The following is an 11,234-nucleotide window of genomic DNA, read 5'->3' on the forward strand; positions in this document are numbered from 1 at the left end:
ATGCATATTGCAGAATCAACACCCCTTTCTCTACTAGATGACAAGCATGTCCAGTGAGTAAACCTTGGTCCACCATTCTACCGATAAGAATTGACAATACATCAACAGTAAGGTCAAAACGTAGCGGAGGAAGCGGATCCCCTTGCCTAAGCCCCTAATGTGTATGAACCTGGCTACTGGAAGCGGACTTTTGGCTCTCGGGTGCAACACACCCCCATAGACTAAAAAAATTATAGTAATTTAAAAAAGTTAAAAAATATTTGAATCTTCCTGGAAATCAAGGATGATCAAGTTTGTACTCGTAAAAAATATGTTTGGAAACGAAATGATTTCCATGGTCTCTAGGCCAAAAAAGACAAAATTATTACAAATATATAGTGAATAGTATCTGGTCATGAGGCGTTTCGAGTTTCATTTTTTAACCCAGGATACAATAAAAGTAATTTTCTAGGGAAATATTTTGTTTCAAGTACAATACCTGGTCATGTTTGATTCCCAAAAAAGTTTAAATTTTTTTGAACTTTTTTTAATTTATTTTTATTTTTCCAACTATAGGGGTGTGTGGCACCCAAGAGCCAATCTGCATTTCCCCCTGGCTACTATGGTTTAACATAGCAGGATATGCGTCTTAGCAACGACTATTTCATCCCGCTAAGAAAACAATAGTGAAGCTAAGTCATTTAGAGTTTTCTACGAACAAAAACATTCCTAGAAAAAATAGGCATCAAATATTCATATCGTCCATAAATATGACAAGAAATTCAATGTTACAAACTTGTACTAAACAATAATGATGATTGTAGTAATAGAATTTGTTCATAAATACATTACATATCCAGGTCCAACTTTCAAATTTAAATATATAAATATTTAGGCTTAGCAGGAGAAATAGCTCTATCTTTTAGCAGTATATAGAGTTTAAGCGCGATTTAACGAGCTATTGACGGGAGATTCTGTTTAGCCTTAAAGGTCGAGACTTACTCAAGGTGGCAGGCGATATTCCAGTCTAGGCCGTTCTTTCGGCCACTCAGGGTGGGCATTCGGTTTTAACCGAAATTTTGGTTCAGTTTTTGCGGTTTTTGAACAAATTCGATTTTCAAAAATGGTAACCGAAATTGGCATGAAAATTTAGGAAGCCGAAGATTCGGTTAACCGACAAATTCGGTTAAAACCGAATGAACCTACTCACTTGAACAAATAGTAGGCATCACCGAAGAAAGCAAATAGTGATTGACATATCAACACAAAAAGTATCAACTGCGCAAGAAATCGACAAATGAGCACCAATCGTGGAGGGATGCTATTTGGTAGGCTGCGGCACTTGTGTTACAGGTGCATCACTCGTGAGCGATTAAAACGGGTAGCTAAGACTTCGAGCGACGTGTTCTATTATGCAGGCTTCACGCTATATATTCAGAAAAAGCTAGTACATCAAAGATCAAAGTCATACATTGAATGAACAATTTTTGGAACATCAAACGTAATTGGGTTTCTATGGAATGATCGGTTTATTCACAAATTGATGGTAGGTTACTCAATTCGGTCTTGTTCGGTTGGTGGGGCTAAAAACCGAATTCTACCAAATTTAATTCGGTTAGTATAAATGGAAACCGAAAAAATAGCGGTTATTGGAAAAAACCGAGATTTCGGTTAGTTCGGTTTTAGCTTCGGTTCGGTTTTCGGTTTCACGGTTTTTATGCCCACCCTGATCGGCCATTGCTATCTTCCATATAGTGTTCTTAGACCCACCTCGCCTCCTCGGCTGTTTAATGCCATTTCGAAGAGCTTTCCTACGGAAAATCTTTGTTGCAACGTACTGGTTAGCATGAATCAATACAAATCCAACGGCTGGGTACCTTACTGAGCTTTACCTCAATTCTCAGTCTACCAGAACTGACAAAACTGTAATCTTAAAGCTCTCCAAATATATGGACAGGTATAGCGTCGCTGCTGCCCAGGCTTGCTCGTGTGCTATTTTAGACAGTAGCTTTTTCACGAAAATTAACGTACATCTTAAACATTTGGACTTGTAGTTTGGCAAGGGTTCGAAAGGTTAATGACCACACCGACCACTCCACTATAGTTTTTGAAGAAATATACCTTGGCATCCTAAACAACTTGGCACAAGTAAGTTCTGGTTCGTGCATATCATACTGAAGTAACTGTACAACACCAACAGATTATAATTCGCAATGTCACGTCACACACGTTGTAATCCTCCACAGATAGATCGGGCCGGACCAGGCCGCGCTGATGGTATTGATCACTTGCCGTTGGTCGGTGGCAGCACCTGCCCGTCCTCCACCTTGCGGGCGGCGGCCTCGGCTGCAAGCGCCTTGGACTCGTCGTAGGACGCGTGCAACCCGATAAAGATGTAGTAGACGAGCAGCCCCGCGGTCCAAAACCCGAACCGCTCGAACGACTTGGCGTCGATGGAGCCGAGCAGGAAGATGTTCATGGCGATGGACACCGACGGCAGCCATGGCACCAGCGGTGTCCCCCACAGCTTGGGCGTCCTCGCCTGTGGCACGAACGCCCACAGGCACGCCGTCGACACGAGCCACGCCGGCACGGTCACGGCGTACGGCACCCAGCTCTTGCGGTCCAGCCCCCAGTACGTCGCCGTCGCGATCGACGACAGCAGGATGGCCACGATGCACACGACGAGCTTGTTGCGATTGGCGGCTGTGGTCTCGCCGGTGACGTAGTAACGCCGGACGAGCAGCGAGACGGCAACGAGCATGAAGATGAAGAGCGTGGAGATGGAGAGGAGGTTGGAGAGGATGCCGAGGTCGGTGAAGAAGGCGATGACGGCGGTGGCGAAGAGCATGACGACGGTGGCGTTGACTGGCGTGCCCGTCGTGGGGTGCACCTGCGCGAGCCAGGGCGGCATCATGTGCGTGCGGGCGATGTGGGTGAGGTAGCGCGCCTGGCCGACGGCGCTGACGAGCAGCACGGTGGTCATCCCCTTGAGGGCGCCGAAGGCCACGATGTACTTGGCCCAGTTCATGCCCCTCTGGGAGAAGGCGACGGAGAAGGGCGCGTCCTTATCGATCTCGGCGAACGGCACCATGAGGCAGAGAGTGACGGCGAGGACGCAGTAGAGCCCCGTGGTGATGGCCATTGACCCCACGAGGCCGATGGGGATGTCGCGCGCCGGGTTCTTGGTCTCCTCGGCCATGGTGCTGACGGCGTCGAAGCCGATGTAGGCGAAGAAGAGCACCGCGGAGGCTGCGAAGATGCCCCGGGCACCAAAGTGCGTGAAGTCGCGCATGTTGGCGGTGTCGGCCTTGGTGAGCCCGGCGACGATGATGAAGAGGATGACCCCGATGTGGACGATGGAGAGGATGTAGTTGAAGCGGGAGGAGCCCTTGGTGCTGATGACGGCGAAGGCGCAGATGAGCACGATGACGACGACGGCGATGGGGTCGAGGCGGGAGTAGTCCTCGTGGAGTGAGGTGGCGTGGATGCGGAACCGGTCGGGCTCTTGGTTGAGCAGCGTCGCGAAGTAGGACGTCCACGCGCGCGCCACCGCCGCGCCGCCGATGCAGTACTCCAGAAGGATGTTGCCCGCCCCCACGAACGCCATGAAGTCGCCCAGCTCCACCCGGAGGTACGCGAATGAACCGCCTGCACGAGAATTTCGTCAGCGATAGAGTATCCAAGACGATTCTTCATGAGAATTTCGTCCTAACACTTCTAAATGTTAATTAATATCTACAGATATTCACTGCACAATACATTTTGATAGTGCATGTTTGGTGAAACTTAGCATGCTTTGACCTTTGACCAAATTTATAGGTCTTGTTTTATGGCAATCTCAATTTATAGTTAGACTATATGTTGTGGTGAATTTACTTTATAGAGTGACTAAATTTTCTCCTTTCTGCACTTGTACAAATTATGAAGTCCGCTAAGACGATTCTCGGTGGCAACTTTGAAATGGTAATTTCTCAATGAGTTAGAATTAGCATAACCGTTTTCTATAATATGCTACAACCTACATAAAAAAGTATTTTCGATTTAACAAAAGGTAAAATGGAAAAATCTTGTTAGCCACATGAGATTACCTTAATCCATCACAATTGATGACTATGATCCACTACAATAGCAACCGAGCATAAGCATGTTGGTATTGCACTTGATCATGATAAACCCATCGGCCCAATAAATTGCATTTGCAAGTTTAAGACAACAGACTACAACAAGGCCAACCTAAGCCTAAGCCATGCGGTCACAACTCAACAATTGCTGTGTCATTTTTGCCTTACAAGTTACAAGTACAGACCATTGTGTTAGCCATAGCGTGCGTGTTTATGTGATTATGTCTTATCTTTCGTGTTCCTAAAACGTAAGCTCACATAGATGCTTCTAAAAAACTCACGTATCAGTATTTAGGAAAACTGTCTCCCTATCTAAGAACCCGTCCTCTCTGCTCCTCAAGCTCGAAGAAGTCGCAAGTCAAGACATTCCTGTCACTCTCTGCTTCCACAAATACTGTTACTACTTGGTCAAACGATGAGAATTTTCATCACGACAAAGCAGAGCAATTGATCAAATCAACAACTAGTCTACTATCAGTACTTCTCAGACCAGCTTGCTGATGGGTAGTGTGAACTACCCTTCAAAGTCCAAACAGAATTGACGGGTACTATGTATACATTCTTTAAACCCGTTAGTTTCAAAGGAGAAAATGAATGGCGAGATTCAAGAATTCAAGTGAATGAGTCAACTGGATAACATCAACTACTAGTCTACTACTACTCCTTCTGGTACTTCTGAGACTATCTTTGGTGATGTGCAGTGTGTGAACTATCCTTCAAAGTTCAAACCAGAATTGACAAATACTATTCTTTTATATTACTGTTGATTTTCGAAAGAGAAACTGAATAAGAAACACATAATAGGTGCGCGAGATCCAAGACTCCAAGTGAGTCAACTGGATAACATCAGGGAGAAAAAGGTTGCCACGGACTTGCTGTAGTACTATAATTCCTAACATTTTGTACTGGTAGTGACATGTTAGACTTGCTCTACTATAATTCCTAACACGTTATACTGGTAGTGACATGCTGTACAGCTCCAAGTTAGTGATATCGATCAATATGGGCAGTGCAGACTAGATGAATAACTCAAGATCCTTTAGTATTTAATTTGATAACTAACTGGGGAAATAAACAACCCTTGCCCATTCATGTCGATCGACATGCCAGCCACATATGTAGCAGGTTGTATTCTTCTACCTAATTGAGGTTATACTATGTTAGCACCACAGTGCCAAAATTGTACATTTACGAGAATCTTTGCAAGTACAATTGTATATTCTGCTAGTAGAATCTTTCTATTTTACATGCTCATGCTTGGACTTCTTTAGAAGTTGGCAGAAGAATCTTTCCGATTTCTAAGTACAGGCTTATCCATCAAACTGCCTAGAGGTTAATAATGACTTATAATGCACTAAAGACTACTTTTGCATCAATCAAAAATTCGAAATAGTACATGCAAGTATACTATGACGATCTACTCAGTATAATCTTTTTCTCAAGAAAAATCAGAGCATAATCAATCGTCGTCAGACGGTGACGGCGAGAAAAATCTTGAACTGTAGAGATCATATCTTCTTCATTTTGTTTTGGAAATTGAAACCGGATCATACAGCTGGTCTCGCGCAAGCTACAGCATGTGCGTATGTCAGTGTGCGTGTTAAACAAAACAATTTACCTGCGACGGGTATCTCGACGGCGAACTCGGTGTAGCAGAAGACGGAGAGCATGGCGGAGACCCCGGAGACGACGTAGGAGAGGACGACGGCGGGGCCGGCGACCTCCTTGGCCTCCTGCCCCGTGAGCACGAAGATGCCAGCGCCGATGACGGCTCCGACGCCGAACCAGGCGAGGTCCCACCACGTGAGGTCCCGCTTCATGTCGGCGCCGCTCCGGGCGCGCACCTCGTGAAGCTCCGTCGCCTCCAGCGACCGGGACGTCAGCCGGTCCGCCAGCCGGTGCCCCGTGCTCCGCAGCGCGCGCCCGTACGCCGCCCAGCTCGAGAAGGACTCCTCCGGGAAGAAGTCCTCCTTGGAGCACGAGCACCCGCGCCGGCGCACGACGCCGCCGCCGCCATCGGAGCCCACCGCCATGGCTGTGCTGGTTTGGCTTTGGGCTTGCTTCCCTTGGCGCTGTGCGCGCGCTTAATTGTAGGGAGGGTGTGGTGAATACAAGGGCGTGATACGCGCGGGGTTTTAAAGAAGGGCGGGAGCGACAAATGGATGCGCGCGCGCGTGGGTTCTTATTTAGCCGGCGACGAGATGGTACGCAATTGGTTAGGGGCTTAGGGTGATAACATCATCATTCTCTTCAGCTGAATGCAACCGGCACGCTGCGAATACGCCACATGAAAGGGACAAGAACATCACTAGCTAAGCCATGGTTTCTGTTCGTCAAACGTTTGTTTTTTCTTCCAGAAGTGTAATAATTAGGTTCTTTCATTAATGGGCAAGAAGTACTAAGTGATCAAGACTAGAAGATTTTTTTTACAATAAGTTTTTGTTATCTAAATTGACACATCAAAACGATACAAGCAAAAAAGAAATTACATTCGGTATCTGCATAAAGATACACACAACACAAAAGAGGAAAGATAAACAGTACGTTCAACAATAAATAAGTTTCATATCCACCATATAAACAAATTTGACGCAACCTGACTGACCGATCAAACTCCATGTGTGAGTTTGCATTCAAAGAAAAACATGTGCTTGCATCGTCTAGTCATCTTGATACCAAAAAGGCAGAAGAATTGGTTACATATTGTATACAAAACGTAAGTTTCTACTCCCTGTGGCCCAAATTAATTGGCACAACCATATACTGACGAAATATATATTTATTGGAAAATAAGTTTCTTTTGGCAATGATTATTTGGAAAAAATGTGTTTCCTTAAAGAGATTTTAGGTCATGTACAATGATTGATATGTTGTCTTATCTTAATCTTATCATGTAATCTAGATATAACAATAAAATATCTATACTATTACATTGGAGTTGGTCATTTGACACTCACCGCATTTGATGGTCGTAATTAAAAGCATCCGGACCGTTCGATCTAATCTTAGTTCTCCACTCCGCCCGATCACTTTTCCACTCCTCCCCACGTATGACAGGATCAATCAAAGTGATTCTCATTCAATTAGCAGTAATAGCATTTCCTTCTCTACATTCACTTAGCCATAATAAGGCAATCCATACAAATGAATAAATCAATCCGGACAGTTCAGGAGCTAGTCCGCCTCGTGCAAGCAAATCGACCAAAACTTGTGTTCCTGTGTGAGACGCGGCAAAATAAGAGTGTAGTTGAAAATCTTCGTTGGAGGTTAGGACTAAAATATGTAGTCACCTTCCATGAGCCTGGAAAGGGGGGAGGTCTAGCCCTCTTCTGGGATGAGAGCGTCCAGGTCGAGCTTTTCAAAATTGGTAATAGGGCTACTGATGTAATCATTCATGATCTACCAAAAGAAATAAAATGGCGCTGCACGTTTGTTTATGGAGAGCCTCGCACACACCTCCGTCACCATATGTGGGATTTACTAAAAAGAATAAAACCTTTGATGAATTTACCCTGGATGATGTGTGGAGATTTTAATGAAGTTATGTGGCAAAACGAGCACTTCTCGGAAAGGAGAAGAAATGAAAAACAAATGATGGACTTTAGAGAGGTTCTCTCTTTTTGTGACCTCCATGATCTGGGGTTCTCTGGCAACCCTTGGACTTTTGACAACAAGCAATCTGGGAGAAGAAATGTGAAAGTTCGCCTTGATAGGGCGGTGGCCTGCCCAAACTGGACAAATATTTTTCCAGATTACTTGGTGAGTCACTTGACCTCTCCACGATCAGATCACTGCCCTATTTTAATTGATTTGTTCAGGCGCCCTGCTGTGAAATCTTTTCGGCATGTTCGCAGGTACGAAGAATATTGGGAAAATGAGCAATCTTTAGTGGAGGAAATTGAAAATGCATGGGCTATGCACAAGGCGCCAAGGGACCTGGGTGATGTTGCAGCTAACCTGTCTGGTGTTATGGACTCCTTGCATGCCTGGAGTACCAAGACAGTGGGTTCGGTTCCTAAAAAAATAGAGAAGCTAAGGCGTGATTTGAGCAAGGTTAGTGCTAGGCAGGACATACAAAGTCAAAAGAAAAAGAAAAGAATTGAAAAGGAGTTGGACAACCTGTTACAGAAAGAAGAAATATACTGGAAGCAACGATCAAGAATAGCTTGGTTGAAAGAGGGGGATAGAAATACAAAGTTTTTCCATAGAAAGTCAACATGGAGGAAGAAAAAGAATACAATATCTCGGCTGAAAAAGGATGATGGCACTATTACTGATAACCATGACGAGATGAGTGAACTAGCAACAAGTTTCTTTAAAGAGCTGTACACGGCAGATGATAGAGTGCAACCTGAAATTATCCATAACATCCTACAACCTCAGGTCAATCCACAGATGAATGAGGCCCTTTGCAAGGAATTTAGTGATGAAGAAATCAGTACAGCTCTCTTTCAGATAGGCCCTCTAAAAGCACCTGGGGCTGATGGTTTCCCTGCCCGTTTTTTTCAGAGAAACTGGGGGACTTTGAAGGATGGTGTTATAAGAGGTGTCAAGGAGTTTTTTTCTACAGGAGTTATGCCTGATGGTGTGAATGACACAGTAATTGTGCTGATACCCAAAAAACAGAATTCAGAAACGCTTCGAGACTTTAGACCGATCAGCCTTTGTAATGTGATCTATAAGGTCGTATCAAAATGCCTGGTAAACCGGCTTAGACCTCTTCTACAGGATATAATCTCCCCAACCCAAAGTGCATTTATACCAGGAAGATTAATCACGGACAATGCATTGATCGCCTTCGAGTGTATTCATGCCATCCAGAAAAATAAAGATAATAGCGGAAGGTATTGTGCTTATAAACTCGATCTTGCAAAGGCATATGACAGAGTTGATTGGGCATATCTAGAGGGCACGCTTTCGAAGTTGGGTTTTTCAGATACTTGGATAAAGTGGGTGATGACATGTGTTAAAACAGTGACTTACACTGTACGGCTAAATGGTGATCATCTTCAAAAGTTCAGGCCAACGAGAGGGCTCCGACAAGGTGACCCTTTGTCACCCTATTTGTTTCTATTTGTTCCGGAAGGGCTCTCCCGTTACTGCAGCAAGAGATTGATAACAACCAAATACAGGACCTGAAAATTTGTAGACAGAGCCCTGGTATCTCGCATCTTTTGTTTGCCGATGATAGCTTGCTCTTCTTCAAAGCGGACACTGAGCAGGCTGGAAAAATGAAAAATGTCTTATGCAACTATGAACTTGCTACTGGTCAACTACTCAGTCCAGAAAAGTGCTCCATACTCCTTGGAAACAAATGCTCGGATGTTATGGGGCAACAAGTGATGACAATTTTAAATGTACAGACTGAGAGCTTTGAAGAGAAATACTTGGGACTCCCGAGTGCCTGAAGGTCGTATGAAGGATGGGAGATTTCAACCGGTAAAAGAAAAGTATAAGAAGAAAATGTCAGATTGGACGGAAAAATATACGTCAAGCGCGGCAAAGGAAACACTAATTAAGTCGGTCATGCAAGCAATCTCAACATATAGCATGAGTGTATTCAAATTCTCGTCCGGCCTATGTGAGGAGCTCATGCAAATGATAAGGGATTTCTGGTGGAATGACGATAAAGATAGAAGGCACATTCATTGGACAAGTTGGGATAACTTAACAAAAAGGAAGAGTCAAGGGGGTATGGGCTTCAAAGATCTAAAGCTTTTTAACCAGGCCTTATTAGCACGACAAGCTTGGCGCTTGATTGCTTTCCCGGATAGCCTTTGTGCGAAGGTTCTAAAAGCGAAATACTACCCTAATGGGGAGTTAACGGACACAACTTTCATTAAGAATCAGTCTCCAAGTTGGCAAGGTGTGGTTCATGGTCTAGAGCTGCTAAAGAAAGGCTTAGTGTGGCGAATTGGTAACGGGCAAAAAGTGCGTATTTGGAGGGACAGTTGGATTCCCAGGGGCGACAGAAAGATCAGCAGCAACCCTACAAATTCCCGGCTGCGAAGAGTGGCTGATTTAATTAACCAAAATGATCATACTTGGAAAGAAGATATTGTGAGGAAAACCTTTATGCCTCATGATGCGGAAGAAGTCCTAAGAATCAGATTGCCGAGTTTTGACACACAGGATTTTGTGTCTTGGCCTAGTGAAAAGAATGGGGTATTCTCTGTAAGATCTGCGTACAGACTAGCACTTGATGAAAAGCTTGATATTCAAACAAACTCGAGCAATAGCAAAGATGGAGAAAGGAAGCTTTGGAATACCATTTGGAAAGCTAACGTGCCACCTAAAGTAAGAGTTTTTGTCTGGAAACTTGCGACTAATTCTTTGGCTGTGCAAGTAAACAGAAGCAAACGCTTGCCTAATGTATTGCCCACATGTACAATATGTGGCATGGAAGTGGAAGACGGTTACCATGCAGTTATGACCTGTACCACTGCAAAAGCTCTGAGATATGAAGCAAGAAGAAGCTGGACTCTCCCAAGTGAGAAGGACTTGGTTTATACAGGATCTGATTGGGTTATTATTCTACTGGACAAACTTGATGACGAGATGAAATCTAAGTTAATGTTTCTATGGTGGCGAGCTTGGCACCACCGAAACAATATAATTTTTGACAAAGGTAATGCAAGCATTTCACACTCGGTAAGGTTTATTTTTAACTACCAGGAATCCATGCAGACGATGAAACGAGCGGGTCCTAAAGTGGATAGGAAGGGGAAATCGGCTTTGATCGACATGGAACCGGCTACTCGTAGGTTCGAAAGAGTAGTCCATGTTTCCCAATGGGAACGACCTGAGCTCGGTTGGGTAAAGGTAAATCGTGACGCTGCCTTTACCGAAAATACGTTGATCGGAGCTTGGGGTGCTTGTGGCCGGAAAGCATGATGGTTCGGTGGTTTTCTCAGCCTGGGATGTAATCCCTCATTGCATATCTGCTGAAATGTGTGAAGCTATTGCTTGCTTGGAAAGTCTGAAAGTTGCAGCAAAATTCACCACTGAAAATTTAGTTTTTGAAACTGATTGCAATTCTCTTATAAAGATCTTTGATCCAGGTGCTACTGATCGTTCGGCAGTGAGTATCATCGCAAATGATTTCAATCATCTGAAGCCGGAAGGGAGAAA

General features: G+C 44.4%; 1 protein-coding gene across 1 annotated transcript; it reads right to left on the minus strand.

Annotated features, from left to right (window-relative positions):
• Positions 1 to 2,110: 2,110 nt before the first annotated feature.
• Positions 2,111 to 6,136, minus strand: LOC124699895 (cationic amino acid transporter 1-like). The gene is made up of 2 exons (XM_047232122.1): positions 5,722 to 6,136; positions 2,111 to 3,630 (listed from the first exon to the last, which is right to left on the minus strand). Exons 1-2 carry the CDS (start codon positions 6,134 to 6,136, stop codon positions 2,264 to 2,266), a joined length of 1,782 nt encoding a protein of 593 aa, XP_047088078.1. The 3' UTR covers positions 2,111 to 2,263.
• Positions 6,137 to 11,234: the final 5,098 nt, after the last annotated feature.

The sequence above is a fragment of the Lolium rigidum genome, chromosome 3 (assembly GCF_022539505.1).
Source record: "Lolium rigidum isolate FL_2022 chromosome 3, APGP_CSIRO_Lrig_0.1, whole genome shotgun sequence".
NCBI classification, from domain to species: Eukaryota; Viridiplantae; Streptophyta; class Magnoliopsida; order Poales; family Poaceae; genus Lolium; species Lolium rigidum.

Excerpts from the sequence above, each read along its gene's own strand:
- LOC124699895 (XM_047232122.1), bottom strand. The coding sequence starts at position 6,136 with ATGGCGGTGGGCTCCGATGGCGGCGGCGGCGTCGTGCGCCGGCGCGGG. Across the intron at positions 3,631-5,721 it reads CGTCGAGATACCCGTCGCAG|GCGGTTCATTCGCGTACCTC; the intron begins GTAAATTGTTTT and ends ATTCTCGTGCAG.